Here is a 12,169-nt window from a genome sequence, read left to right as displayed (position 1 = left end):
GTGTGGGCGGAGGGTCAGCGGGGACCCGGGTGTGGGCGGAGGGTCAGCGGGGGGACCCGGGTGTGGGCGGACGGGGCAGCGGGGGACCCGGGTGTGGGTGGACGGGGCAGCGGGGGCTCCCGGTGCCGAGGGCCGCCCCGCCCAGAACTGTCCCCAGGACGGCCTGGCCCTGCCCGGAGGTCCCACTGAGCAGAGCGGAAGACTGAGGCCGGGGGAGGAGCCAGCGCTCTGCGGCTGGGATCCCCGGGACCGGCGGCAGGGGCCGCGCTTGCGAAAGCCGGGGGCGGCGCGGGGCAGGCCTGGGCAGCGGCCAGGACTCCCGCCCGCGGGCACCGCGCGGGAGAACGGACCAATCGGAGCGCGGCTGGGTGCGTGCTGGCCAATGAGCGCGCGCCGGGGCTCGGGCTCCACCCCCAGGGAAAGCTCCTTGGCCACAGCAGGGCTCAGCCGGGTGCCCTGAGGCTCCCGGGTTCCGCACTTAATGAGCGCCTACTGCATGCCGGACGCGGGGCAGCCAGCGCAGGGCGCGCGCCCCGGGCCTGCTGCCGCTTCTCAGAGCGTCCTGGCACACAGCAGGCGCTTAATAAGTGCGGCTGGACGGCTCCGCAGCCCCGTTTTCTGCTCTGCCCCGGGACAGAGGGGGCGAGGACCCCCGGCGGGAGGCGCGGCCGGGCGGGGACCCCGAGTCCCCCGGAGACGCCGAAGCAGAGACCCCTCTGTGCCCCTGCGCCCTCCGCGAGGGTCCCGGATGCGTCCCGGCCTTGGCAGCGTCCTGGGGGGAGGTCTCCGGTTCCCGTAAACCCCGTCCCCACGGCTGGACTGAAGAGGGGTGCGCGCTGATGGGGGGAGAAGATTGGAGCCCCCGCTCTGGGTGGGCAGCGAGGCGGGAGGGCAGGGGTGGCCTGGGGCTCCCCGGGACTGCGCCGCCCATCGCCCCAGGGTGCCCCGGCCACCGGGACCTGGGCTCGGGCACTGCTGGGCCTGGGGGTGGGGAGGGCGCGAGTGGACCTGAGACCAAAAACCCACCCGGCAGGACTCGGCAGTACCCGGATGATGGGAAAATTAGCATTTCTTTTATTAGAGAGTTAGAGAGAGGGGGGAGGGAGGGTCTTCCATCCACTGGGTCTCTCCCCACATGGCCGCTATGGCCAGAGCTACACTGGTCCAAACCCAGGAGCTCCATCCGGGTCTCCCACGCGGGTGCAGGGCCCAAGCACTTGGGCCATCGTCCACTGCTCTCCCAGGCCACAGCAGAGAGCTGGATGGGAAGTGGAGCAGCCGGGACTCGAACCAGTGCCCACGTGGGCTGCCGGCCCTGCAGGCCAGGGCTTTACCCGCTAGGCACAGCGCCGGCCCCGCATCCGTTCTTCCTCTGCGGCCCCTCCCCCGAAGGCGCTGTCCTAGGCACTGGCCCCCTCCCTCCGTGCGCCTCCGCGGGGTCCTGGGGCTCCGGCCGGGGGAGGGGGGACTCCCCGCGCATGTGCACCATGCGAGCCGCCGTGAGGCCCAAGCTGGGATCCCTGCGCCCACCTGGAGCCCCGGATGCAGCTCCTGGCTCCTGGCCCCCGCCTGGCCGAGCCCCGGCGGGCACCTGGGGAGTGAGCCGGCAGGTAGCAGCTCTGTCTGTCATATCGGTAATCGATAAGCCGGACCGGTCGGAGCCGCGTGGGGGGCAGCGCTCAGCCCGTGGTCAGTGGTCCACGCTCCGGAAGCTCCTCCCGGTCTCCAGGGCAGGCCACAGGGTCCTGGTGGCTGGCCGGTCCCCGCACATCTGGCCACGGCACCTCCCCCACCCCGGAGTGACCACGGACCCGCGGTCTCCTCTGGCCCCGCCCGCCCCAAGCTCCCCCTGTGCCGGCTGCTGGGAGGGGCTGGGGGCCACCGTGGGCAGTGGGCGCGGGAGACCTCCTGCCGAGCTCCGGGCTGGCAGGCCGAGGAGGGACTTCCATGGGGGCCGTGGGAGTCTCCTGTGCGTCCGCCACCCCCCCCCCCAGGAGCTGGCAGCTGGGAGGCGGGGCCGCCGGAGGGTAAGAGAAGGGGTTTGTAGCAGGTGCCTGAGCCCGACTCCTGCCGGCCAGCACCCTGAGCCGGGGTCAGCGGACAGGAACTGAGCCTCGGCCGCCTGGTTCCAGGGACCCCGGGGCTCCTCCAACACTGAGGTCTTGGCATTCCCCGCCTCCCCAGCACCCTGCCCCCCGGGAGGTCCCCTCCACAGTCTCCACGGCTTGGCAGCCTCGGGCCCCCGCTCTGGGCGCTCCCCAGCCCCGTTTTCCAGATGGGCAGACCAAGGCTCAGCGCCGGGGCCCCGACCCTGAGCTGAGCCCTCCTCCCCCAGGCCTGGACCCTAGGGCTGGGGGAGCAATGGCTTGGAGACCCCAGTGGTCCTCTGGCCAGCGGCGCCCACTCAGGACGGACACAGGGCCGCCGGGAGACCCGGCCATGCCGCCCAGCGTGGCTGCTAACAGACAAGTGCCAGTCCCAGGGTAGAGCCCGGATGTGGACACCCGCCCACCCCGGCCGCGGCTGCCCGCAGGCCCTGTGGCCAGGGCAGGCTCAGCGGGAGGGTTCGGACGGCAGGCCCCCTCTCCTCTCACTCCGTCGGCAGCTCAGCCTGACCAGGGTAAGCAGAGCTCTCCCACACCCCGAGTGTCCCCCCGCCCCCGCGAATCCGCTCCTTGAACGTGATTCCACCTCAGGGCGGCGCTGTGGCCCACAGGCAAAGCCACTGGGGACGCTGGCGTCCCACTGGAGCGCCGACTGGAGGCCCGGCTGCTCCACTTCCCACCCAGCTCCCTGCTGACGGCCTGGGAGGGGGGCAGCAGTGCCGGCCCCAGTGCTGGGCCCTGCACCTGCCCGGGAGCCCCGGATGGAGCTCCCGGCTCCTGGCTTCAGCTTGGTCCAGCCCTGGCTGCTGTGGGCATTTGGGGAGTGACCCAGTGGATGGAAGACCAACCTCTCTCTCTCTCTCTCTCTCTCTCTCTCTCTCTCTCTCTCTCTCTCTCCCTCCCTGTCTGTAACTCTGCCTTTCAAAGACATAAATCTTAAAAAAAAAAAAAAAAAGAAAGAAAGAGTAATTGTCATAAAAAAAAAAAAGACAAGAATCTTGTCCCCGACACGGATTCCACCTGAGTGACGTCTGTCACTCGCGGCCGTGGCTGGGCACCCCCCGCCCCCAGGACTTGGCTCAGTCATGTCCCCGGGCTGTGCTAGGCGGGCTGACCTGCAGGTCACGGGGTGAGTTTCCCACAATGCACTTCTACAGGGTCTCAGGGATGGGTAGCTGGGTGGCTGCTGGGTCCCTGTCCCCCCCCCCCCCCCCGCAGAGCTCACGGCCGCTCCGTGTTCCCCGGAGCTCGGGGTCAAGTTCACGGCTGCCCTTGGATCCCCTGGGGCCTTATGGATGCGCAGCTCAGAGCAGGGTGGGGCCTGGGCCTCCCCCTGGCCTGGGCCGGGCCAGAGCCCCCAGCCCGGGTTCCCGGGAGGTCAGGCAGCTCCCTGGCGGCTCCCACCACTTCCGCTCTGGCTTCCCCGCTGCCTTTTCTGTCCGAGTCTTTTAAACATTGTATCCCTTTCCACAGCCTCAATTCTCACCGGGCAAAGCAACAACAAAGAACTTTCTCTCCGGGTTGGATTTCTCTACCGTACTGAAAGGCGACACGGACGTGGCCCTCCCTCCCTCCCCAAACGCCACCACGAGCCAGGGCCTGGGGGCTCCCGGGGGCTCCTGTGGGGCTCCCAGGGACTGAAACGCAGGTGTTCCGAGATGCTGGGCCAGACGCCCGCCCCAAACACAGCCGCCGTAGTCTAGGGCGAGCGTGCATGAGAACAGTGCCCCAGAGCCGCCGGGTTCTAGAAGGCAGAGAGAGGTGGGCTTCTGTAGGCAGGGGCACCTCCCGCAAGTCGGAGCCCAAAGTCTGGTGGCACAGCCTCGCCCCCGAGGGCCCCGGGGGTGCCGGCTTCCCCACGTCCTCACTGCACTGGTTATTTGAGAGGCAGAGAGAGAGGAGGTGGGAAGAGGGAGGGAGAGGGAGAGGGAGAGGGAGAGGGAGAGGGAGAGGGAGAGGGAGAGGGAGAGGGAGAGGGAGAGGGAGAGGGAGAGGGAGGGGTCTTCCATCCGCTGGGTCACTCCCCAGCTGGCTACAATGGCCGGAGCTGCGCCGATCTGAAGCCAGGAGCTCCATCCGGGTCTCCCACGCGGATACAGGGGCCCAAGCACTTGGGCCATCGTCCACTGCTCTCCCAGGCCACAGCAGAGAGCTGGGTTGGAAACACAGAGTAGCCGGGACTCGCACCGGCGCCCCTATGGGATGCCGCCCTGCAGGCCAGGGCTTTAAGCCACTGTGTACTCACTTTACTTTGGTCTCTATAAAGCTACACCCTTGGGGCCGGCGCTGTGGTGCAGTGAGTTAAGGCCCCGGCCTGCAGGGCCAGCATCCCATGTGGGCGCAGGTTCGAGTCCCGGCTGCTCCACTTCCCATCCAGCTCCCTGCTGTGGCCTGGGAGAGCAGTGGATGATGGCCCAGGTCCTTGGGCCCCTGCACCCGCGTGGGAGACCCGGATGGAGCTCCTGGCTCCTGGCTTCTGATTGGCCCAGCTCCGGCCGTGGCGGCCATCTGAGGAGTGAACAACCAGTGGGAAGAAGGCCCCTCTGTCTCTCTCTCTCTCTCTCTCTCTCTCTCTCTGTAACTCTTCCTTTCAGATAAATGAAATAAATCTTTAAAAAAAAAGAAAGCTAAACCTTTAACACACACACACACACACACACACACACACGTGTGCCAGTCGGCAGTGCTCTGCAACGGGCTGGGGTGAGCCAGCCCCTCCGGAAGTCGGAGACCCTCGCAGGGTGCACGCTCGGGCCTGGGGCCGCCCTGCGAGAGCCGCTGTGTGCCCCTGGGGACCCCCTGGGGCACCAGCATCGAGCCCCCTCCCCACGTGGCCCCGACCCTCCCAGTCTTTAACACAGTTACTATGTATGCGTTAGTTTGAAAGGCAGCATTGGAGCGGGAGCGCGAGGCGGCTCCCCCAGCCGCTGGGTCCCCCTGTGCAGCCCGGAGCTGCGCTGGAGGAGAGCGGGTGGGCGGGATCGGGGCCCCCAGCCGTGAGGTCGTCCCAGGTGACCTCCATAGCTGGCGGCACTCGGGTTGTGCGTTAGGGAATAGTGACAAGAAACCTGAAGTGCAGGGCGGGTGTGATTTCTGAGAGAGAGTCATTTAGTTGAAAGACAAAACTACAGAGAGACCCAGATCTTCCGTCTGTCTGTCCGTCCGTCGGTTCACCCTGCAAACAGCCAGGGCAGGGCCAGAAGCTCCCTCCGGGCCTTCCACGCAGGTGCAGGGCCCAGGGACGGACTTGGGCCATTATTGCTGCCTCCCAGGCCATCCCAGGGAGCTCCGTCGGAAGTGGAGCAGCCGGGACTCGAACCGGCACCCCCATGCGATGCCGGCCCTGCAGGCCGCGGTTTCGCCCGCTCCGCCACAGCGCCGGCCCCAAGACGGCTGTGAATTTTCCATCTTAAACCCCGTGGTCGGTAGACTCAGAGGATGCTGGGAGCCGACTACGGCGGCCAAAGCTTAGCTGAGGGCCGGGTGCTGTGCCCTGCGGGGTCTCAGTGGGGCCTGGCGGCTCCACTCCCGATGCGGCACAGGCCGGGGGGCAGCAGGGACCCCCAAGTGCTGGGCCCTGCACCCACGTGGGAGCCCCGGGTGGAGCTCTCAGCTCCTGGCTTCAGCCGGGCCCAGCCGTGGCCATGCGGGCAGCTGGGGGAGGGGGGCGGCAGCTGGAAGAGGACCCCCCCCCCCCCGCCATCAATACCACTTGTTAAAGAGTGAAAACTCAGAGCCCAGCCGGGCCGGGCCGGCCGACCCTCCTCCCCCTCCTCCGAGCGCCATACTCAGCCGCAGGGCGGCCGGGAGCGCTGTTGCAGCAGCGGCCTGGGGTCCTGCAGCTGGGGGGAGGCACCCGGCCCAGGGACCAGGGCTGGGCGACCCGGGAAATTCTGACCCTACTGGGACCATTGGACTCCCCCGAAGCCAGGGGGTGCGGAGCCCCCAGGCCGCTCCCTGGGGAGAGTGAGGGGCCCTGTGCCCCCGCGCCGCCCTTGGATCCAGGCACTGCCTGCCGCCCCCCCCCCCAGGTACCTAATTCCACGAGGAGCCGGATTAGCAGAGGCGATTAGAGCCGGGGAGCCGGGAGGGGTCTCTAACCCCTTAACCCTTTCCCTCGCAGGGCCCCGGGGAGCTCCTGGGGGAGGGGCTTAGGCTGAACCCCAGGGGACCCAGCCCCTCCCTGCTGTTCTGACATGGCAGCAGGCTGCACTCATTGAGCACTTACTGTGTACACAGAGCTGTTGTCACCGCTATTTGCTTACAATTCCCTGCGCAGCCCCCGGGAGGGGGTGGGGGAGCACCCCCCCCCCGCGCGCTTGCACCAACTTCCGGAAGCCCCCAGACTCCCTTGCTGCTCTCCTGGGGCGCCGCCTGTGTGCACCCCAACCCTGGGGTCCTCCCTGTGGGACAAGGAGTCGCTGGTACAAAGGGGGTCCCCGAAATGCCAGGCCCGCCCCCCCTTGGGGGACAAGGATCCCCACGGAACCCCCTCCGCCCGCCGGGCTCGGAGCACGCCCCCCCCCGCCCCGCCCGGCTCCCCGCGCTGCGCCAGACGCAGAGCTGGGGGAGGGGGCGGCGCCACCGCTGCGGCTGCCGAAGGCGGGGGCGCTGCGGGCCGCGCAGGGGGGCTGCGGCAGCGCGGCCCGGCCAGCCTAGGCCCGCCCCGCCCCCGCGACGGAGCCCTCGCCCTTAACCCCGCCCCGGGGAGGGGGCCCGGTGCCCCCTGCCCCTCGCCCCCCGCCCCCAGGTCTGTCGCCCTCGGTGTCCAAGTGTCTGTCTGTGTCCCGTGTCCTCGCTGTGCGCGTGTCCGGGGCACCTGCGCCCACCCGGCCGGGCGGCTGGGGCAGGGGGCCTGGGGGCCGCGGCCGAGTCTCTGGGGCTGTCACTCCGCGTGAGCGTCCGGGGGACACCCGCAGGCCGGGGCCGTCCCGCGGGAGGTGTGCGGGGGGCGGGGGCTGCTGGGGCAGCAGCGCTCAGCGCGCGGGCCGTGCGGGCGGCGGGGTCCAGCAGCCCCGGTCCGCGGGTGTCCCCGAGTCGCCTGCGCGTGCCGGGAGCGAGCGCGGGCGCGCGCCACGGCCGAGGTGGATCCGCTGCCCGCGCGGCCAGCCCGACCCGGGCCTGCGACCCGCCGCCGCCGCCGCCGCCGCCGCCTCCGGCCTCCCCGCGCGCGCCCCGGGCCGGGGATGGAGCCGCGGCGCGGGGCCGCCTGACGCGCGAGCGGCGCGCGGGACCGGGGGGAGGGCGGGCCGAGGGGAGGGTCCTGCGGGCCGGGGGGGCGGGCGCGGCGCGCCCCCTCCCTCGCGCGCTCGCGCCCTCCCCCGCGCCCTCCCTCGCCGCCTCCGGCCCCCCTCGCCGGGGACCGAGCGCGCTCGCCCGGCCGCGGGCCTCGCCTCCTCGCAGCGGCGGCCATGGTACGTAGCCGCCCCCACTTTCGTTTTCGTCGGGGACTTTTCTGGGCGGGTGCGTGGGCTCCGGGCGAAAGTTGCCCGGCCTGGGGGGGCGGCTGGGGCCGTCCGCAGGGAGGGCTCGGGGCCGGGACGCCCCCCCGCTCCGCCCGTCGCCGCGGGACCCCCGCCCGCCGATCCGCAGCCCACCCCACGCCCTCCCAGCTGGGGGCGGAGCTGACGCGCGGGGCGCAGCGGGGGACCCCAAGTCGGGGGCCGACTGCGGGCGCCGCGGAGTTGGCGGGGAGGGCGGGGCTCCGGGATAAGCCCCCCTCCCAGCAGGCCGGGCCCCCGCCCCCTCCCCAGGCCGGACGCGGGGCGGGAGGGCGCGGCCAGGGGTGCACGACCCCCCGAGCGGGCGGCTCGCGGGGAGCCCTGGCGGAGGAGGGGGCGCGAGCTGGGGCGGTGCGGGGCCCCGGCCCGGGCGAGCGCGGCCGCGCAGCTAGCGGAAAATGGCGCCTTGAACTTGGAGCCGCGCAGGGAGCCGCCGGGCCTGCCCCGCACCGCCCCAGCCCCGCCCCCGCCGACCCCGGCCCCGCGGCGGCGCGCGCGGGGTCCCAACCGGGAGGGGTCGCGGGTCGCAGCCTTGCGCGCCCCAGGCCGGGGGGCTGAGGGCGCTGCGCCGGGGGGCCCAGGTCGGGGCTTGCGCTACCGCGGGGGCGGGGGTGCACGGCGGTGCGGAGTGTGGGCCTGGGCTCCCAGGCGGGGGGAGCGCGGGGGTCCCGGGGCGGTCCCGCGTCTGTGCGGGGGTCTGCGCACCCACGTGCTGCGTGTTGTGTGCGTGTCGCACCTTTGCGTGGCCACGGGACAGGGTCGGTCTGCGCGGGTTCCCGCGTGTCTGCCGTGTGTCCCCGGGTGACCGGGGGGTGTCGCCCTGTGCCGGCGGCGGGGGACCGCCGGGTGCGCGAGTCTGCCGCGGAGCGTCCCTGGGCCGGGGGGGGGGTGTCCCCGCGCCTCCCCTCGCCCCCGCCCCTCCTGGGGCCTGGTCCCTGTGCCCGGGCCGCAGGGGCAGCGCTGGACTCTCCCGCGCCTTTGTGCAGCCCAGGCCGCCGCCGCCGCCTCCCGCACCGCGCGCCCGGAGGTGATCCCGGCCCGAGGTTCGGGCGCGAGGTGGCGCCGGGCCGAGAGCCCGGGGCGCGCGCGCGCGCGACGTCGCTCTCCAGTGGCTGCGCGTGCGCGGGGACCTGCCCGGAGGGGGGCGGGGCGCCGGGGTGCCCCCTCCCTCTGCGGCCGAGAGGGTCCCGAAGGGAGGGCGGCCGCGGGGGCGCGGGGGCCTGGTCGGGCGCAGGGGGTGGCCGAGGGTCTCCCCCCAGGCGCCCCACGGCACCGGGGACGCCCGAGGCGCGCCCAGACGCCGCCCCCAGCGTTGCCTCCAGGGGAATCCCCGCGGCGCCCCGCCCCCACCGCGGTGAGTTTTACATAATTTCCTAAACAGAAAGGCAGAGGCCCGGCCGCCACCGCCCCGCCCGTCGGGAAGGAAGCGGAACGGCCCGCAGCGCGCCCCCACCCGCCCCTCCCCTCGGCGTCCCAGCCCCTTCTCCCCCGCCCCGTCCCAGCACCCCCCTCCCCCTAGGACCCGTGCCATCGCCCGCCCGCCCGCGTGCCCGCGCTGCATCGGGCCTGTTGGTGGGGCCACCCTGGTGAGCCCAGGACACAGCCTAACTCCTCCCACACAGGTGCACACGCAGGTGCGCCCACACCCCCTCCCCCTCCCTGCAGGACCAGGAACCGGGGGGGGGGGCACTGGCGGGGGAGGAGGCGCTGAGGCCTGGAGCCCGAGTGTGGCCGGGGCTGTGCCGTGGCCCCGTGGGTGCCTGGAGTGGCGCCCGAGGAGTCCACGGAGCCGTGGGTGCCCTGGAGAGAGGCAGTGATGAGCATAGTGTGTGCCCGTGTGCCACGTGTGTGCCGCGTGTGTGCCGTGTGTGCCCACCTCTGCCTCCTGACAGCGGGGCCTCCGTGTCCAGGCCTGGCGCTGCCCGCGTGGCCCCTCTGTGCCGGCGCCGCCCCCGCAGCCTCCATGCCCCCCAGCTGCTCCCAGCTCAGGCTTTTCCTGTGGTGGGTGCGGCGGATGTGCCGCAGGCCACGCCGTGCCCTCCGCAGGCTCGCGAGGGGCATCCCTGTGCGTGTCTGCCCTCACGGAGGACACACGTGCCGCGGGACCACGTGGATCTTTCCAGAAGCCATGCATAGGTTTCCTTTTAAAAATCCCAACGCGGCACCGGCTGGGGGTCTCCGCCGAGACTGCTTCTCGGGGCACTGGCGGGGCCGTGGGGACACTTAGGTCCCAGCTCGCGAGGGAGCAGGACCCCCGGTGTCCAGGGAATCTCTCTGCCCCCAGCTGGGAGCCTCTGGGCTTGGGCCGCTGCCTCTGTCTGGCCGGGGCGCATGCAGGGGCCACAGCTCTGGGCCCCGGGGACAGCTCGGTGGCCGCCGCCCCCCCCCCCCCCCCGTGCACCTGTGTCTGGGACACTCACAGGGAAGAGAACTTTCTAGAAACTGCCAGACGAGCCAGACGGGGCCCGGATTCGAATCAGGTGCCCGCCTTCCGGGCCGGATCCACCGATGGGCCTTTGAGAAGCCCCCGGGTGCCGGGCACTGAGTGTCCGTGGGAGGGACAGCCGGGCGGTGAGGCTGCCGCCCCGCAGTGGCCCTGGGCGCCCCTGGCCCTACTCTGCGCCCGTGGCCCTACTGTGTGCGGCAGGGACCGACAAAGGACGAGGACTCAGGAAAGCGGGGTGCAGGTGGCGGAGCGGTCGGGGTTCCCGGGGTGGGGGGTGGCCCCACGCCGGCTCCAGCGTCTACACCTCCATGTTTTCCGTGTTCGCCATGCGTGGTCTTGGCGTTTTAAACCTGGATTCCGCCCCTCCCCCACCCTGCGGCGCAGTGGGTGGGCCTGGCCTTTTTTTTTTTTTTTTTTTTTTTTTTTTTACATTTATTTTGTTATCGACCTGAAAGGCAGAGACAGCGCGGCTGTGCGCTGGTTCACTCCCAAATGCCAGCAGCAGACGGGGCCGGGCCAGGCGGAGGCTAAGAGGTGGGGAGACACCGGCGCTGGGCCCTGGCCGCTGCCTCCCGGGTGCGGGGCTGGGAGTGGCACCAGGCGCTGTGGTGTGGGCCCACGCGTGTCAGCAGCCAGGCCAGCCCCGGCGCCCAGCGTGTGCAGCAGTGGAGCCGAGGACTCTGAGAACGGGGGATGTTGGGGACAGGGCTGGGGCCAGGGACAGGGATAGGGACGGGGACAGGGCTGGGGCCAGGGCCAGGGCTAGGGCTAGGGCTCGGGCCACGGATGGGGCCGGGGATAGGGACAGGGGCAGGGATGGGGCTGGGGCCAGGGACGGGGACAGGGCTCGGGCCACGGATAGGGACAGGGACAGGGCCAGGGATGGGGTCGGGGACAGGGACAGGGATAGGGACGGGGCCAGGGACAGGGATGGGGCCAGAGGCAGGGCCAGGGCTCAGGCCACGGACAGGGATGGGGCCGGGGACAGGGACAGAAACAGGGATAGGGACTGGGACAGAGACAGGGCTGGGGCTGGGGCCAGGGACGGGCCGGGGACAGGGACAGAGCTGGAGCCGGGCTGCCCTCCCTGGGAATGCGTGGGGCTGGGGCAGAAGGTCCAGGCTGCCTGGGTCCTCATCCTGGGGGGCCGCTCGGAGAGGACACCCCCTCCCCACGTGGAGGTGACCGCGGGGCAGCCTGGGCGCCAGGCTGGGGAGGCAGAGGTCGCCACGCGCCTGCCCCAGCTCAGGGGGCCGGGTCTGTGCCACAGGAAAGGGCCTTTGGCCCCGGGGCTCGGTTTCTGGGTCTGTGAAATGGGCCGGGGCCCCCCGGGGGGAGTCAGTGGAGAAAGGTTTATCCGTGGAGCAGGGGCTTCGGCCGGAGAGTGGGGACCCAGTCCGGCTGCGCCCACCCCTCCCCCGTGCCCGCTGGGGGTCCTCCTGCCGAGGGCCGGGCGGCTCTGGGGGCAGCCGGGTGCCCCGGGCCTACATCTTTAAGGGGAAAGTGGCGCGCCGGGCTCTGCACACGTCACTTCACCCCCCCCCCCCCGCATTGGCTCGGTTCTCCAACTTCCCGGCCAGCTCGGAGCTGGGGGGGGGGCGCTTAAAAAAAAAAGCCCGCCCCGGTCCCTCCGTGTCCAGCAAGGGCTCCGTGGCTGCTGCCTTTGCCCCTGCGCCTGGCTGGGTGGCCTGGCACCCAGCGCCGTCCGTCCCGCGTGTCCATGGCCGGCCGGGCCCCCGTCTCCCCCCTGGCGCTGGGAATCCGTGGTTCCGGCCGGGACGGGGGCTCGCGGGCGTGGGGGGCGCTTTCCACCCGCCCTCCTCGCTGCGAAAGTTGCAGGGGGAGACGGGGGGGGGGAGCCGCCGGAGGAGGGGGCAGGAAAGGGAGCAGGAGCGGGAGAGGGCGGGCGGGAGGCGGGCGCTGGGGAGCGAGGGAGCCGGCGAGCGAGGGCGGGGAGGCGGCGGGGGAGGCGGCGCGGGGCGGGGGGGGGGGGCCTGGAAATGAGTCAGTGAGTTCAACGCGCCCGCTCCGGCCGGCCTGCGCCTCCCGCCTCCCGCCGCGCCCGGGATGTATTCGTCCCCGCTCTGCCTGACCCAGGTACGCCGCGCCCCGGGCCC

The 12,169-nt window shown here is 71.9% G+C and overlaps 1 protein-coding gene across 4 annotated transcripts in view; it reads left to right on the top strand.

The window, feature by feature from the left end:
• The window catches only part of NFIC (nuclear factor I C), a 50,381-nt gene that overhangs the window by 7,756 nt on the left and 30,456 nt on the right, over positions 1-12,169 (top strand). For 2 of the 4 annotated variants that reach the window (XM_070058618.1, XM_070058616.1), the window contains exon 1: positions 11,994-12,149. The exons of 1 other annotated variant lie outside the window; for it this stretch is intronic. In XM_070058618.1, the coding sequence (XP_069914719.1) occupies positions 12,120-12,149 (30 nt within the window). In that variant the 5' untranslated portion in view covers positions 11,994-12,119. Of the gene's footprint in view, positions 1-7,222; positions 7,520-11,993; positions 12,150-12,169 lie in introns of those variants that run through there. One more of the 4 variants, XM_070058617.1, reaches the window with a different exon arrangement.

This window comes from Oryctolagus cuniculus, chromosome 16, assembly GCF_964237555.1.
Source record: "Oryctolagus cuniculus chromosome 16, mOryCun1.1, whole genome shotgun sequence".
Classification (NCBI taxonomy): Eukaryota; Metazoa; Chordata; class Mammalia; order Lagomorpha; family Leporidae; genus Oryctolagus; species Oryctolagus cuniculus.
Note: the sequence above shows the minus strand (reverse complement) of the source record. Positions and strands in the feature narration are given on the sequence as shown.